The sequence below is a fragment of the Carya illinoinensis genome, chromosome 8 (genome assembly GCF_018687715.1).
Source record: "Carya illinoinensis cultivar Pawnee chromosome 8, C.illinoinensisPawnee_v1, whole genome shotgun sequence".
NCBI classification, from domain to species: Eukaryota; Viridiplantae; Streptophyta; class Magnoliopsida; order Fagales; family Juglandaceae; genus Carya; species Carya illinoinensis.
Genome location: NC_056759.1, coordinates 27294776 through 27313198, shown reverse-complemented (window position 1 = coordinate 27313198; position 18423 = coordinate 27294776). Strand labels below are relative to the sequence as shown.

The 18423-nt window shown below is 32.7% G+C and overlaps 2 protein-coding genes across 2 annotated transcripts; both read left to right on the top strand.

The window, feature by feature from the left end:
* The first annotated feature begins 311 nt into the window (after positions 1-311).
* On the top strand, positions 312-1249 carry LOC122319006 (NAC transcription factor 32-like). The gene is made up of 2 exons (XM_043136859.1): positions 312-544; positions 745-1249. Exons 1-2 carry the CDS (start codon positions 373-375, stop codon positions 1098-1100), a joined length of 528 nt encoding a protein of 175 aa, XP_042992793.1. The 5' UTR covers positions 312-372; the 3' UTR covers positions 1101-1249.
* A 5849-nt stretch (positions 1250-7098) lies between these two features.
* Positions 7099-11780, top strand: LOC122319005 (RNA demethylase ALKBH9B-like). Its single transcript, XM_043136858.1, has 6 exons — positions 7099-7395; positions 7714-8340; positions 10070-10155; positions 10270-10580; positions 10782-10853; positions 10955-11780. Exons 1-6 carry the CDS (start codon positions 7227-7229, stop codon positions 11304-11306), a joined length of 1617 nt encoding a protein of 538 aa, XP_042992792.1. The 5' UTR covers positions 7099-7226; the 3' UTR covers positions 11307-11780.
* Positions 11781-18423: the final 6643 nt, after the last annotated feature.

Below are 18423 nucleotides of genomic sequence, written 5' to 3'. Positions count from 1 at the left end.
TAACTTGATAAAAAAATTTAAATGCAGTTTGAATAGTGAGATAAGATGAGATGATTTTAAAATAAAAATTTAATAAAATCTTATTCTTAATAATATTATTATTTTAAAATTTTAAAATTTTAATTTTTTGTATTTTATGTAAATATTTAAAAATTTTATAATAATAAAATAGAATAAAATAAGATAATACACTTTCATTTTAGAAGTCGCTTAAAAAAGCAGCACGCTATATGCTTAAATACACGTAGGAAAAGAAAGTGCCGGTAGAAAGAAGTGAAAAGACATAAAGCTTACTTGGACAAAATTTTGTTCAAACTAGATCTCCATATTTATATATACTAGGAATTCTTAAGGTTTGATCATGGAGAGATCATGAACTGGACAGACAGCTTGTATTTCTTTTTGCCTGGTTATGTCTTTTCCCCGACTGACGAAGAGTTGGTCCGTCATTATTCGATGAAGATGATCTTGAATCAGCCTCTTTCGTGGCCCAATATCATCCAAGATCTTGATATATACGAGTACAGTCCAAAGCAACTCAATGGTTAGTGCATCTGATCTCTCTAAAAAATATGTCGTTTATTTTCTGCCTTCTCTGTGAGATCAGTTAACGTTGTGATCATGTTCGTTATGGAAGAAAGTTTCTGATCTATTTTTGGGTTCCTGCAAGCTGTACTTATGCCTCGTTTGAATGCCATTAATGTACATTTTTATTCATGATCTATGTGTTTATATTATGGACAGATATGTTTCAACGGAAAGAGTACGAGAGAGAATTGTATTTCTTCACCCCAAGGAATAAGAGGTACCGAAATGGCAGCCGTCCGGCCCGTTTTGCTGGCAAGGGATTTTGGAAGGCTACCGGAGGAGATCGTCCGGTCCCAAAGGACAGTCCCACTATTGGGTACGAGAAGGCACTTGTCTTTTATGAAGGGAAACCCCAAAAACGTCCTACCAAAACCAACTGGATCATGCACGAATACAGACTACTTTCAAAGAATATTGAACCGAATGTTATTAATCCGAGGACTGCAACCAAGGCAACTGGTGCTCCCGACGGCAACATGAAGGTATATACATCTTTTATATATACAGGGTAATACAATCCTAGATTGTGCAGTGCATGTAAAATTTTTAAGAAAAAGTAGTCATTATTAAAAAAATAAAATTTTTATGTGAGTTCTAGATTTATTTTTATTTTTTAAAGGAAATATGTAGGGACTGTATATTCTAGAATTGCAAATATGATTTCTCCATAATGATGAGTAGAATTTATATATGAGTAATGTTATATACAGTCTTTATTTGGAGACTGTAATGTAGATTTAAATAATTTTATCTTTAATTTTTTTTTGAATTATAAAAATATTTCTCCTAAAATAATAATTTTTTTAATTTAATAAATGATCTGCAAATGCAGTCTCTAAATAGAAACTATAAATATAATTTCTCTTTATATATATATATTTCAATTTTTTTTTTTTAAATTTTTTGCATGCAGTAGTCTTTGGGTATTTTGAGCCTTACCGTCTCTAATATTATATATGTAATGGATTTATAAGTATGTTACATACGTACGGAACCATCCCTCATATCTCGATCATTAATGCTGTAGTCTTTTTGACCGTCTCTAAGATTATATATACTAACTAGAAAAATGTTATTTGCACACGGCTTGGGGTATCCACTGCGTACACGAGTTCCACGTGATATTTTTAATGAAACGGTGCGTCGCACAGGGTTGGAACCTTCCCTCGATTTTTCAGTCGTATTAAAGGAGCAGCACACTTTCTCTTCGTGGGTTGTTGATTCTTTACTCTCCTTTTGCTTCCCACTCTCAACTTACCATATCTCTGTTTTTGTATTCGATCTCTACTCATCAATCCTACTTTTCTACCAACTTTTTTCTCTCAGAAAATGGATTCCAGCTGGCTTCTCTCGTCGTCTTCTTCCCTTGTTTCTTTATCTTTCTTATTCATGGTTTTGGCCATGATTCCTCTATCTCTATGCTACGAAGATTTGTTTTCGAGCTGCCGCGACTCGCGGTTCAACTGCGGAAACATCAACGATATTGGTTTTCCTTTCTGGGGAGAGAAACGACCCGATGGTTATGGATATCCAGGATTGAAGCTCAACTGCGACAGAAGCGTTGCCACCATAGAGATCATGAACGAAAGCCCTCCAAGTTGAAAAAAAATGAAAAAGAAAAAAGAAAATAACAAACCAGACCCAGAAGGCTAAGGCCAGCTCTATATTCAACCTAACCCATCTCTTTGCCTCTCTCTTACTGTCTCTTTACACAGCTTTTGATACACCCATAATGCCCCAACCAAACTGGAATTTTTTTTGTTGGTAAATAGTTTAATACTCCACTTGAACAAGCAAACCCAGGGAACTAGATAGACCCAATTTCAAGAGGGATCTTCGGTGAGAAAACAGAAAATCGGTACCTACATTATTCTTGCAAACAAACAAACTTTAGTGTAACATGTTCAGCGCTCGTGGAGTATATCGGAGGTTCTGGGTTTCCGGAGTCGACGGCGACAGCGACGGCGATGTTAGTGTGGGCCGGAGTCGACGGCAACGTTAGTGTGGGCCGGAGTCGACGGCGACAGCGAGGGCGACGTTAGTGTGGTCTCAAAATGGGTTTCGGCGCTCGTGGAGTATATCGGAGGTTCTGGGTTTCCGGAGTCGACGGCGACAGCAACAGGTTCTGGTTTCTGAAAACAGAAAAAAATGGGCGAAAGAATATTAAGGGTTTTGGACCTAACTTCTGGTTTCTTCCTAAAACGAAATCGATTTCCATTTTTTTTTTTTTAATATATCGGCTGATGCCACGTCAGCCGATTCCGCAATGGGTACGCATGGCCGTGTACCTGTAGCAGTGCTGATACTAACTAATGGGCCGGTAAACCAACGAGCTGGTAACTAATAATGACGGCCCTTAGATTATATAAATTTGCACCTTGGGTTTAGTATATATGTTACAGCCCATATCAAATATATTTTAATTTTTATTTATTTATATTATCTATATATATATGCAGCTAGATGGCTTGGTTCTTTGCGGGACATAGCAGACGGTAAAGAAAAACATGTCATCAAATACTACCGATATTCCTGATGGAGGAGGAGGCCATATTGGACATTCATATGATCCTACATTGCAGCTTGATCATCAGTTTCCTCTGCTCGTTCACCATCAACTTCCTCCCCTCATTAACTGCCCCGATCCACTTCAGATGACCGATACTCTAATTTTCAACAATGCGCGACCTTCTGGCTGGTCATCATCGTGAACCTAATCTACCTTTGGTTTATGTTCGATGCGAGTGATGATCATATATTACGATTTGATGATATGATTTACATTTTTAGTCTTTCTTTGCTTATATACATTGTAGTCAATTGTGTAGGATTATTGCTGAAGATATTTTCCTTCCTAAACCCATGATTTATGGGATCTAGCTGCTGGCACACTTGTATATAAATTTTGTGCGTATTATGTAGAAATATAGAGCAATAGATTGATAATTTTGTCCCATATTCTCTACTACTTTGTACCATGGTATCAGAGCGACCCACGATCCTGTAATTTTTTTTTCTCTCTCCCATCATGTCTACCATCAACTTTGGTTTGGGACAATCCAACCTCACAAATGATGTTTCCTCTCCTCACAAATGATGTTTCCTCTCCATATTTCTTGCACTCGGCATATCATCTTAGTGTAGTCTTGGTCTTCACTTCTCTTAATGGAGAAAACTATCCTACATGGAAAAGAGTCATGAAGATGACACTAAACGCTAAAACTAAATTTGGCTTTGTTGATGGCAGCCTTAGCAAACCTCCCAAAGCAGAAGAAATCAAATGGTGCAAACGTTGCAACGACATGATTCTATCTTGGCTTCTGAACTCCATTGACAACTCTCTTGTCAATAGTATCATCTACTACAATGATCCTCAAGAGATATGGCTTGACATTGAAGCTTGGTTTTCTCAAAGCAACAATCCCCATATTTTTAAATTAAAACGTGATATTTGCACCTTAACTCAAGACACTATGTCAGTTGTTGTCTATTATAATACCATTAAATCATATTGGGATGAACTCAATGCTTTGGCCAAACTTCCTATTTGTTCTTATGGTGCGCTAAAAGGAACTCCAACATCTTCAAGACACAGAACAAATTTTTTAATTCTTAATGGGTCTAAATGATTCTTATGCATTTATATGGAGCCACATTCTTACTATTAGTAAGACCATCTCCCAACGGTTGCCAAGATCTAGTCCATCATCCATCAAGAAGAAAAGCAACAAATGTTGCATGTTCCATCATCCATTACTGAAAATATTGATATGACAATAAATCGATCCAGCTCCTACTCTTGCTCATCTGAATCTAAAGGACATGGTTGTGGATGATCCAAGTGTGATCATTGTGGAGCACTTGGCCATCAGAAAGAAACCTGTTACAAATTGGTTGGATATCCAACTAGTTGGGATCATTCTTGCAACAATCATTATGGCAATGGCAGATCCACCCAGTCTGTTGCTCACCATGTCACCAACAGCTCCACTATTTTGTCTAGCAACACATTGTTTGCTACTGAAAAAAAAATTATAAAATTAAAATAGGATTATAATATAATTTTTGTTTTGATATTTGAAAAAATTAAAATATTTTTTATATTTTGTTTGAAAGTTTGAAAAAGTTATAATAATTAAGTAATGATTATATGCAAAAATTAAAAAATTGAAATTGAAAAAGGAAAATCATACGATGTTGTCTAAGTTTGCCCATCAATTTGACCGCTCATTTTTTTTAACTTAATAATTAAGGTAATAACTATTAGTATATTGATTTTTTAAAAAAAATGTTTAAAGGTCGTTAAAAAATATTTAGAGGAAAAAGCAAAAAAAAAAAAAAAAAAAAAAAAAAAAGGAAAAAAAAAAAAGAAAGTACAATGTGCACCATGGGCATGCCAAGTGGGCAAACTTGGATGGCATAATAGTATACATTAAAAAATATTTATATTTGAATGGTTTTAAATATTGAAAAAAAAATGGGATAATTTAAAAGGTTTATGAAGCAAGACTAAAATTCTTGTCAACCATTATCTCACACTTAATTTTATGATAATTCGACAACTTGATGAAAAAATTAAATGTGATTTGAATATTAAAATGAGATGAGATGATTTTAAATAAAAATTTAATAAAATATTATTTTTTAATATTATTATTTTAAAATTAAAAAATTTTAAATTTTTTCTTATATTTTATGTAAAAATTTTAAAAACATTACAATAATAAAATAGGATAGAATAAAATAAAACACTTTCATTTCATTATTGGAAGTAGCTTAAAAAAACAGCACGCTATATGCTAAATACGGCGTAGAAAAAGATAGTGCCAGCAGAAAGAAGTGAAAGGACATAAAGCTTACTTGGACAGAAGTTTGTTCAAACTGGATCTCCATATTAATATTAATATTAATATATGAGAAATGTTACACATTATTTTAAATCACATGTTTTATATATTAAAATATTATTTTTTATTTTATTTTATTCTTATTAAATTAATTAAATTATTCTTTTTATCATCCACACACTACATATTTATTATAGAAAAAATAAAAAAAAATTAAAATAAATATGGTATATAAATTATGAAGATGACAAGAAGAATTTTCCTTAATATATATATACTTACTTTTGTTTGTGAAAATATCAAAATTATATACGTAAATATCGTATAATTATTTTAAAAAATTGATAAATATAAGATTTATATATAAATTAATTAATTTTTTAATAATAAATTTCTTTTTTTTTAAATTACTATATAATACTTATATATTGTACGATTATATATAACATTATTCTTTATTTATCAAAAAACACTATGATAATCTTATGATCATTTTATAAAAATGCTTTCGATTTAGAATATTTATGTAAGCAAAATAATTTGTATAAGTTTAAAATATGCAAATTTAATCAATCACAATTTTTCTCAAAAGACTTGCATCATGACTATATATCCTACATTTACATGAACAATGATAGCCTTACCACTATCTTACCACTCTTTTACCACTTTTTTTAATTTTTTAATTTTTTTAAAAATTTTTCTTTTACTTAATGATTAAGTAAGTGACTATTATTAAAATTATATATTTTTAAAATTTTTTCTTAATGGCTAAGGATGTTAAAAAAATACTTCAAAAAAAATGATAAAAAAATAAATACACTATAAGTGGTAAAATAGTGATAAAAAAGTGGTAAGTGTATCATTACCCCATTTACATATAGCATTACTGCGTTCAATTTTTATTTTTATTTTTGTTAGCCTAACATATAATTAAATATTAGAGCGGTGCTACACCCACAAAAGCTTCTGAATGGGTGATGGTGTAAATTTTTTTCTTTAAGTATTTTTTAAATCACTTTAAATATTTTAAAAAATAAATTTACAAAATTAGTAAATAATACTTTATTAATTAAAAAAAATAAAAATAGAATTGGATAGAATAATTCTCTAGAAATAATGTTTCTCTTAAATAGTATTACTATTTTTATACAACTCATATCGTATATCCGACAATTAAAGAAAATGATAGTGATAGGCTTATTACTCTATTACTACTTATTTACTATTTATAAAGTATTAAGAATTTTTTAATTTTTTTATTATTTTATTTTAAGTATTTTTTTAACATTCTTAACCATTAGGAAAAAATTTTAAAAATATATAATTTTATTAATAGTCATTTTCTTAATTATTAAATAAAATAAAAAATAAAATTTAAATACAAAATAAGTAATAAATAGATAGTAAAATAGTAATTCTCTTTCCTAAAGAAAAATCCGAAAATTGAGTCGAGACATATCCTGATTCCCTTATAATTATAATTATTATTATTATAAAAAAAGGGACAAAAATAGTGTGCAAGACAATACAAATTACAAATTCTATGAGGAAACTGAAACGGATAATCCGAAAGAAAAAGAAGTACAAATCTGAATAGGAAACAAATAACCGATAATCTTTCTCCTTGGCAATACCTATAAATACATATGTATCCCCCCGTCCTCGTATAGCCACTTGCGTTTGCAAAGCAATTCTCGACCATAACCTCAACAAAACCCTTTTTCCTATTGTTCCCAGAGTACTCAATATATCCTGTCGCCGATTGCTCACGTCCGAGTCGACTAAGCCATGGATGATCGCTCGGTCCCACCGAGCGACCCTTTTCTTCTCAAGTACAGTACCTCCGAGCTCCGAACCGCCTCCGAGTTCCTAACCAACTGTATCCCCTTCCTCTCCAGAGATCTCTGCCCCGACTGCTCCCAAACCCTCTTGGATCGCGTCCGCTCTCTCGGCCATGGTAGCCGCCCTTAATCTCAACTTTAAATTTGGGTTTTGGGTTTTATTTTATTATTCTCTGCGTTTTAGTTACGGTGAAGTTATTGGGAACGGGATTGTTCCTTTTGAAAATATGGTTCCTTTTATTCTCTTCTATCTTTCTATGTTTTTGGATAGCGTTATTTTTCCTAAATTAGCGTCTTTTACATGTTAACGTTAGACTTTTTGCTTTTCCTCAGTGGCTTTCGTTTCTCAGGGTTGATTGTGCTTTTCTGGGACTTCTATTAGGGTTTTTGTTCATCTTTATTATTGACATTTTAATTGTTAAAATGTCTCGTAGAACTTGATGCCCATGCCGGACCTGAAAGCCCGAATGAGAATTCAGATCCTTTAAATTCGGATCCTTCGAATTCGGATATACCCAAATTGCAGCAAGAGGTGAATCAAGAGGTGCGGCAAGAGGTGAGTGACGAACACGATGAGAACTGTGACACCAATTCAATCGGTAGTTGGAAAGACGGGTGGTCTAGGCCTGTGGCTCGGGAACAGTCTACGAGCGGATCACCGAGCCATCATCGGATGTCTTGGGCCGACATAGCACAGGAGGAAGAAGACGAGTTTGCGGAAGAGGACGAGGGTGAGGAGGTGGAGGAGGCGGAGGAGGACTCTGAGACAACGACCAAACGGGTGGTTGATGTGAATGCTGCCACTGGGAAATTGAGGATATCGATGAAGGCAGTTGAGAAGCGGAAGACAAACCTGCCAAGGGAACAGAGGGAGTACATTCGGTTCATGAATGTGAAGAGAAAGAAAGACTTTATTTGCTTGGAAAGATTTAGGGGAAAGTTTGTTAATATTCTTGAGGGACTTGAGCTTCACACTGGTATCTTTAGTGCGGCGGAGCAGAAGAGGATAGTGGATTATGTGTATATAACTCAGGAGAACGGAAGGAAAGGGCTATTAAAAGGTTAGTTCGATGACTGGGTCTTTTTGTTTTTTGCAAATCTTCAGAGTTGTGTTTACTTTTGTGTTTGGATTACACCGATTGGCATATGAAGGTTGGTATTGAGGTTTACATGCATGGGTGTGTTTATATTAATTGGTCACTGTAACTTCCATGCCTAAGTATGTGGATTAATAAATTATTCTTACTTAATAAAAAAAAAAGGTCACTGTAACTAGGAAAGGAATATTCTTTTTTGTGTAAATTCTTTGTTATTGCAATGCCTGCAATGTGCATGCCCCAAAAATGGTATTAGGAAGTGTTATTTGTTAGATTGTTCGTTTGTTTGGCGAGGCATTATAGTAATGGTTATTCTGTTATTTTAATGCCCATGTATATTATCTAGAATTGCTCTCTCTCTCTCTCTGTCTCTCTCACACACATGCCTGCGAGGGCATCAACATGACAGACTCATGTACTCCATAGTTTTAGAGATGCATTTGGTGAACCTACAGTTTTGATAGATTTTTACAATTTAAACTGTATTTGCCCACTCTCGTCACATAAAGATATATCAATTTAAGGGGCTGTTTGGATTCAGAAACCATCTCATCTCATCTCATTATTACAACTTTTCAAAATTTTCACAGAAAATATGATAAACAATTCAACTTTTTCAAATTTCAAATTATCTTTTTCAAATTCCAAAATAATAATAATAATATTAAAAAAATAATATTTTAACAATACTTTATTTAACTTTCATATAAAACCATCTCATCTCATTTCACTATCCAAACAGCCTAGATCATTTCATTACAGTTCTATTTACAGATTGCTCTTCCACATAATAGATTGCTTTGCATTGGTTGTTGTGGATGGTTGTGGTGGATTCTCATTCTCCATATTGGTGTAATCTTGTATTTAGTATTAGCAATCATTGGTTTATTGATAGGTGAGTTTGGTCCTTCTGTTGTTTATTTGGAATCATAGAGCAAGTAGGAGTTTCTGACCTAGGGATCTTGAATGGGAATTGGGTCAATATGTAAGGTAGAGATCCAAGAATCATTAGATTTTACATATTTTGTTACTATTAATGTTTGAGGGGGAGTTTGAGCAGCATCATTGATTGAGGTGCTTGCGGTTTTTATAATAATAATTTCCTCTCGTAGTTATTCATTAATATTAGTTGGAGGCACAAGTGCTAAACAATCTAACGCTTTTCTTTGGTGAAAAAAATACTATTTTCCTATCTGGGAATTTATTATTATCTTGGTGTGTAATAGCTGTAAAAAGACAATGCCACAAGTATATACTCTTCGACAGATGCAAATAATATTCTGTACCATGGTTTGCCATCTTCTCCATTTGTAGGAATGTTTCTCACCTGATTGTAAGTGCCAATGTGATATATTCTGACCTTGATCTTTTCCTTCTATTTATTATTGTTTGGCTACTGAGAAAATTGATAGAAACTGATTATTGATTTGGAAGCTCTAAATGCACAATGATCAAATTTTGATTTTATGCACGTGTTTCTTTCATTGAGTCAGGAAAATATGTACAATTTTATTGTCCTGAGGTCTATCTTATTTTTGTATCCAGGAATTTGTTTGGATTGGACTTTCTTTTCGTTCTTTCTCTTAAACAAAGTTTTCGTTCTATTTCCTTTGTTTTTTCTTCCATTATGATTTTTGTTAACTGATTTGGGAACATATCCTGAGGTATTTAAGTATCTCTAAACTTCTTTCAGAACGGACATATACGGCACCCACTAAGTGGATGAGGGGGAAGGGACGTGTAACTATCCAATTTGGGTGCTGTTACAATTATGCAACGGTTAGTTTTTCCAACTACCATTACTCGTAGTTTCTCATTAACTCTGGTGTCATCAGTATAATTACAGAAAAAAGTTTGATGATAAACTGCTAAGTAGTTTTCTATTGGTGCCAGGATAAAAATGGTAATCCACCTGGTATCCTCCATAACGATACTGTAGATCCTATGCCTTTTCTTTTCAAGATGATCATTAAAAGGCTGGTCAGATGGCATGTACTTCCTCCGACCTGTGTGCCTGATAGTTGCATTGTCAACATCTATGAAGAAGGGGACTGTATACCTCCGCACATTGACAACCATGATTTTGTGAGGCCTTTCTGCACAGTGTCCTTTCTAAGTGAGTGCAATATCATTTTTGGATCGAACTTGAAGATTTTGGGTCCTGGCGAATTTGATGGCAACTTTGCAATCCCACTCCCTGTTGGGTAAGTATGATATGCTGAATTTTTTTTCCTGTTTTTCTGTCCTTTGTCATATTCTCTACTGCTTTTCTCTTTATTAGTTTTACTGTTTTTCTCTTGGCCTCTTCACAGCTTAACTGACATTACATTTGCCGAAGTAGAACCTTTATCGTTCCATTTTTTTAAAATTTTAGAACAATTATTGAGTCAGTATTTTTTCTCCAGATCTGTTCTTGTCTTGAATGGAAATGGGGCTGACGTGGCTAAGCATTGTGTGCCTGCAGTTCCTACAAAGAGGTAGGTGTTAAAACTGTAGAGGATAATTCTTGTTTGCTTGTAGATGTTCTACAGGTGGCTTTCGTTTAAATCTAATGTGTCCCTTCGTTATATATTTTTAGGATATCAATCACATTTAGAAGAATGGATGAATCCAAAAGGCCGATTGGGTATGTTGAAGAACCTGATTTGCTGGGTATTCAACCATTGCCATATCAAGTAGTGGAAAAAGAGAAAAGGTTAAATGCTCCAAAGCCTGACCCATATATGAAGCAGTCATATCGAAGACCAGTTAACATGGAATCAAGGGGATCTGCTGAGGGAAGTGACACCTATAGACGACCTCGTGAATCAAGTTGGAGACCAGTTTACACAAGATCAAGGGGATCTGCTGAGGGAGGTGACACCTATAGAGAGCCTCGTGAATCAAGTTGGAGTCGAGGAGGGCCTCCAAACAGGAGGATAGTAGGGTGAACTTAGGCAGCTGATGGTTGCATCATTACCAAGAGCCAAGCCTCTTGATTTTTTTTTTTTTTTTTTAAACTAAATTTTCATCATGTTCCATGTATTGCTGTTTGTTTGGATGCGGTCTTTATTAGAATACTTCAGTTCCAAGGGCTGAGGCAAAGCTTGTCATGAAGGTAATAAAAGTTGGTTTAAGTATTAACCCTAAATGTGGTGGACAAGCTGGAGAGAATTCTGACTTGTGTAGCCGAAGTCTATGGACGGTTTGGATCTGATTAGACCTGTATCCTGACGAAGGATTGGCTCTGATTATGTGCTAGTGTGCATTATTGAGGATTCTTATGGTGAATTTGCTTAAATGTATGTATCACTAAGTTGGTATGTTTTGATTTATTTTCCGGCATCTTTTCAGAGTAATGAAATTTGTAAACTGGGTGAGTTACTTTACTTAATTTCTATTATTAAAATATTTTGATTTGCTGATCTCTAGTCTGATCTCTCTCTCTCTCTCTCTCTCTCTCTCTCTCTCTCTCTCTCTCTCGTGTACAATTAGATAAAAGGGTTAATTAGATTCAATAGTCTTTGGATTTTCACCATATTGCACGATCGAGTCTCAGCCTACACAACACATTTCATTTCCACGTCAATGGCTCCATTAAATTATTTATAAAAAATATTAAATATATTCTGTAAGTTATTAAAACTTCAAAAAAATCTATAAATAAATAATAAGTAAAAAGCTAATATTAATAGAAAAAATTTAGTTGCAAGTATAATTGTGCACTAATATGTGTACCAATATAATGATTGATCAAAAAGTAGATTTTATCAAAAACAGTACTCATTTAAATTTTGAATGTGAATGAATCAGTATTGATATGCAGATTAGTGCGTAAGTTTGCTTGTATATAGCAAAACTCATATTAATAATATATATAACCACACCTAAAAAACTAAAGACAAGAAAATAAATAATAAATCTAATTAAATATTAAATAAATAAAAATAAAAATATTAAAAATCTGAATAAGAAAACAACTATTAAAAAAAATTATACTAGTTAAAAGCATGGTACGTATGTAACACATGATCACATATTATATAATCTGTTATATTCATTAAAGAGTCTTAGCTTTAAAAAAAAAAAAATGAAATGTCATACTTCCGTGTAAACAATGTGTTTATTCTGAAACGTAAATCGCCAGCAATCTTCCCTTTTGCTCCCATTGGTAGAGGGGATTCATTGTTTACAGGGGCGGCCCAAATCATCCATGACCATAGTTTAGGGAATCATACTCGAGTGACACTAAATTAGGTCAAAAGGAGACCCTCCTCCCAATTAGGAGAGGCGGCATTCCTTTATCGCAACGTTCACGTCTTAATTGTAGCAGAGGGCACGTACCCCTTTATCGCAACATAGACAATACACATCATGACTCAAGCATGGTCTGGATTATAGGAGGAGTTTTTCTCTCTTGACCCAGGTGCTATCTGATTCAAGGTTCCTCCTACCCAGATTGCGCCTGGTTTAGGACCTTTTCTTTGCTACAACAAATTTGCTTTTTAAGGACGGAGGTTTTTGTCTCAAAAGGTTTCAATTTCTTCCTTAATTTATCTCAAAAAGTTTGTCACAAATTAAAAAATTTATCTCAAAAAGTCTCTCACGTACAAATTAAAAAATTTATCTCAAAAAGTCTCTCACAAATTAAAAAATTTTTTAGGATAAAATTTGAAATTTGTCATTTCCATTTGAATACTTTTGAACAAAGTTTTGAAATCCGTTCCGGAGACCATTCCGGTTGAGGCACTGGAATGGAATATTTCGGTACCAGTACGTTTCAATGTACCGTTTCGCGATTAATTATATATTATATACAAATATTTATATGTATATATAAACTAACAATTAATAAAATAAATACATATATATGTAAGTGTGTATTATGTATATGTGTATATATATATATAGAAGAATTAAAGATTTATAAAATGAATATATATTGAAAAAAATCATAAACTTGAGTTAAGACACAAAAATAAAGGAAAAAAATTAAAGAATAGACAGATTATTAAAAGTAACAATACTTCTAGTGCACGGAAAGGGGTATTTAAATTCTAAAAGTACAATTTTATCCATTATTTTTCAATTTATTTACAAGAGAGCTATTTTTTTTTATTTTTTTTTAATTTGAATTTTAATTTTGGATCGGAATTACTATTCCGGCTAGAATTGACCGAAACGGCCAGAATTTGACCCGAAATGGAATAGATACCTATCCCATTCCGGTTACTGTTTCGGCACGAAAAATTCCAACCATTTCGACTGGAACAGAACGATTTTTAAAACATTGCTTTTGAATGGAATTTTTTTTTTTTTTTTTTGGATGAAAAGAAATTTTCATCTCTAATAGTCATAACAAAATGGATTTTTGTTTTAGAAAACTAGTTGCAAATAGACATTTGCCACGATTAAAACATCGCAAATAGCTAATATGGCCTCAAATAGCTATTTGCGATGGAACATTGGCCTCAAAACTCTTTTTCTAGTGAAATGATTTTGCAAAAACGAGATTTGTGACCAAAAGTGTGCACACTGAGCTCTCAGCAAATACTTTTATGTAAAATTTTAAAAAATATAACCATTTATTGCCTTCACCTAGCAGCAAATATTTATATAAAATCTGGAAAATTAATATAAAAGTTGTAGAAAAATCTTTGTTACAAAATCTCCTCAAATTCTTAACCATAACAAATTAATTGATAGTGTTTACACAACTCATTACATAGCCTTAAACATGCGAAAAAGTACAAAATAATGAAACGGACCAAGTTTGAAACTTTATTACTTTTGTTGTCTTTCCAAATCTATTCAACTTAAGGATGATATGTTTCATTCACAAAATATAACATTCAAACATTATTATATTTTAAGCACCATCTTAAATATTTTGGTAGAATCACATACTATTTCCAAACTACATATATAATAATAATATTAGCCTACAAAATATTTCCAAGAACAAAACCTACAAAATATAAACATCAAGCATACACCAAGCATCCAGAATTTGTAATAAATAATATTATAACAATAAAGAACAGCGTAAGATACCAAAAAAACAACATTTCTAGCAAACAACGTACAAGCTTTTATATATTTTAACAAAATTGAAAACAAGAATAAAATCTATCCCAGTAAACCAGCTCAAATACAAACGAAAAAAGTAATTTTTGAGCACCCAACATCCCCTATAAGAATAAAAAAGAGAAACATTATAGTAGAGAATAGAAAAAATGCATATTCAAACTACAAAAAATTTCCATTTATTTGAAAGAAAAAACAACTCTTCTCATTCCCTTCTTCTCAAGAATACACCCCAAAACTTTCCCATCTTTGGTATGCTACTCTCTCTCTCTCTCTCAAAGCTGTAAAATATCCTAGACTTCTTAAAGTTTGGGGGCTTTATATTTTTTTTAGGACATTCTTGACTGTTCGAACAAGTTAAAAAAGGTTTGAACGGTAAAATTTTAAAAAATTAGCGTGTTTCAAATCTCAATCAAATTTCATTGAAATTTAACCGTTTGAACTAAAAGTATTCCCGTTTGAACTGACACTATTCTAGTTTGAACAAATTATTAATGTTTGAATGGATTTGGTACCATCCGAACTGAATTAACAAAGTTCAAACGGATATAATAAACCGTTCAAACGGTAAAAGTTTAGAAAATTAGTGCGTTCCAAATCTCGGCCAAATTTTACTAAAACTTAACTATTCAAACTAAAACTATTTCCATTTGTTCGAACATACACTATTTAGGTTCGAGCAGACATTATTATAGTTCGAACAAATTATTAGTGTTCGAATGGAATTAACACAGTTCGAACATATATAATAAATCGTTCGAACGAACAATCAATTTTAGGGACGAATGATTTCGCCACTAAATATTACTGTTCGAATGGTAATTACAATTCGGGCTATTTTTAGGACGAGATTTGGATTTCGTCCATAAAAGTGACTTTTAAGGATGAAAAAAAAAATGTGTTCCTAAAAGTCAAATTTATTGTAGTGAGCTTATAGGGGTGATGGCTAGGTTGTAACACTGCGAGCCTGGATAGGTCAGAGAACTACTACTTGTCACCTAAAATCATATCTCTCAATACAAATGAGATCTCCAAAAGATTCAAAACAAAACATACATTTATCATTTTCAACTTAAAACATAAATTCCTCCACAAGGTCATCAAAGAAATATATCAAATAACATAATTCAATGTCTCCACAATCTTCCAATAGTCTCAAAAAAATAAATTGATAATTCTACAAGTCTTAATAAAATAAACTGATAATTCTATAAGTCTCTCTAAACTCCAAATAACATAAGGAAATCCAAATCATCAAACGAAACCCTTCTACTAGCATTGGTACCTTTAGGTACTCGACTTCCTATCCTCAACTAGCCAAGCTCAAATTTCTATTGCTGACCCCAACTGAATCATCAACATTATCTAAAAAATATTGTGAAGATAAGGAGTGAGTTATCAACAACTCAATAAGTAAAGTACATATACTAGTATGTAAACATGAGTCTTTTAAGATAGTTTGGTATGCAAAAATAAAATATTTCTTTTTTAGAGTACATATTCCAAAAACATGCTATCAAAACATACGATATTTCACAAACTGTTCATATTCAAAGACCCTTTGGCATAACATGATTGAACATATTCATCTTATCATATCATTTCATATCATATCATATCATGTACCATGTTTAACCCCCGTGATAGGGTTGTGGTATCCCCGATGGTCAAACTAGAAAGTATCATATTGTGAAACTTTCCCTTATTCATTATTCGAGTATGCACATAGGAAAGAACATGCAGAAACCTACTTTTTTTTTTCTAAAGTAGGTGCACTCATATCATAGATGTTGGTACTAATCATATAACATATCGGAACCATAATCAGAATGAGAAAAGAATTAGAAAGTTGTGCCAAAGGCTTTTAAGATGTGTATCATATCAAACAGAGTGTTGAACATAGTTATATCATTTTCAGATATTCAAAATAGATCCAGAACATTTCACATAACATGTACAAAATTTTTAATTTTCAAATTCGCTATTTTTCACATTTCAGCAACATGTCAAAATATTGCTCGATCATGTCTACACTAGTCATGTTAGGAGACATTTTTTTTCTTTCATACATATTTCATTTGTAATGCAAAAACACATAATTGAGGTCGTTTTTTATATTTTCTTTTCAAAACACATCATGCACATTTTTATAAACGAACTTCAGTTCATTTTTTATGCAAAGTCTAGCATAAAAACTCCGCTTACCTGACTCTTACAGTGTATTATCTATGGTTTGAGATTGTAATCTAGCTATGTCATAATAACCCAATTCAGAAAATATTTATTTACACGTTGATACCCACACAATAGTACATAACTTAGCTAGCAAATATTTCACCTTCACAAGAATAGAATAAAACAAGCTCATAACTAGTTAAATTTGGGGGACAGCCCGTAAACCAACAATTCCAACGACAACCAACACCCATCTACTCTCGGTATGAAACCCACTCCACCATTTCGCATACTACACTATCACGTGGATCATAACCAGCCCTCAACACTACATTGGCCAATCTCCACTTGTTACACACAAACCAAACAACAACATAATATCCAATCTACCCACAAGTCAAACCAAACATTCACCTATCTTACAATAGTTTTAGCACAATCAATCCAACACACTTCATTACTCAATTAGCCAATAATCCATCCCGACAACCAATATTAACTCAAAAATAGCCTGGATACAACCCCAAAACAGTTAATGAGGACTCAAATCATCAATATAAAAACCCAACACAACCTATCAAACAGTTCAAAACACCAACCAGCACATACTAACCCAAACCTTCACATATGAAAACAACAAAATTAACCCAACAGTGATAAATCAGCCCCTCCTCAAACCCGAGCATCCACACCACTCATTGCATGTCCAACACAATTAGTCCAACATCAATTAAAACAATAACTTCTCACCCTCAATAAACCCATCTCAACTAGACAACCATCATCAACCACCAACCACTACAAGAAAATTACTTATTTGCAATGAGTTATTTCCATCGAAATGAGTATTTTCAGCTAAAATTAGTCTATTTTAGTCACAAATAGTCATTTTCGTCGCAAAAATTTGACCACAAATATCCATTTTTCTTGTAGTCATGAACCATTACACAGCCCTTAAGTTCCATTTATAAAGCAAAGGTACAAATCACAAACATAATAAAACTAAAATACTACTAGCGCTCTAGATTATATTACCCAAGGTTTCATGCATTTAGTCCGATGAACGTGAAAGATCAACGATAGGGGTGGCAATATGTTACACGACCTGTTAACCCAATACGAAAACGACATTATAATAGCGGGTTAGGATTTAGTCTTAATGAGTTTGGGTTAAAATGGATAGACCTATTAAGACACGATTATTTAACGGGTTGAAAATGGATCAACCCATTTTGACCTGTTATAACCCATTATGACACGTTAATAAAGTTAAAATTACAATTATACCATTCTACCCATAATTAAAATTGTTAAAATTTTAATTTCGATATTTTTATTGTTTAAATTGTAATTTTGGACTTGTGTTTAGTTTTATTATTTTTATAGATATTGTGATTTTAACATTATATAAAATTATGCTAAATTTAATCAGGTCAAACAGGTTAATTTCAGACATTTTCAACTCCATTTATATAAACAGTTTGAAATGGATCGTATTGTATCATGTTAACATATTTCGTAATATTTACTAATGGGTCAAAATGGGTTGACACGACACGAGACGTTATGTTAATGGATCGTGTTGGGGTTTGAGATTTTAACAAGATAAGTTTAACGGATCGGGTTAGGGTTGACCTATATAGTATAATATAAATGTTTTGACATGACACGAACACGACTCGTTAACATGATTTGACACCTCTAATCAACGATGGTGTTGGACAACAACAATATACCATAAGGAAGTAAAATATCTGAAATGATCAATTGTAAATAAGAATTGTGAGGCACCGAGAAACCGAGAAG

What these genes read in the sequence shown, in the direction of transcription:
- LOC122319006 (XM_043136859.1), top strand. Translation starts at nt 373, where the DNA reads ATGAACTGGACAGACAGCTTGTATTTCTTTTTGCCTGGTTATGTCTTT. An exon ending in CAGTCCAAAGCAACTCAATG is followed by an intron (nt 545 to 744) that starts GTTAGTGCATCT and finishes TATTATGGACAG; the next exon opens with ATATGTTTCAACGGAAAGAG.
- LOC122319005 (XM_043136858.1), top strand. Translation starts at nt 7,227, where the DNA reads ATGGATGATCGCTCGGTCCCACCGAGCGACCCTTTTCTTCTCAAGTAC. An exon ending in CGTCCGCTCTCTCGGCCATG is followed by an intron (nt 7,396 to 7,713) that starts GTAGCCGCCCTT and finishes AATGTCTCGTAG; the next exon opens with AACTTGATGCCCATGCCGGA. An exon ending in CCTGCAGTTCCTACAAAGAG is followed by an intron (nt 10,854 to 10,954) that starts GTAGGTGTTAAA and finishes ATATATTTTTAG; the next exon opens with GATATCAATCACATTTAGAA.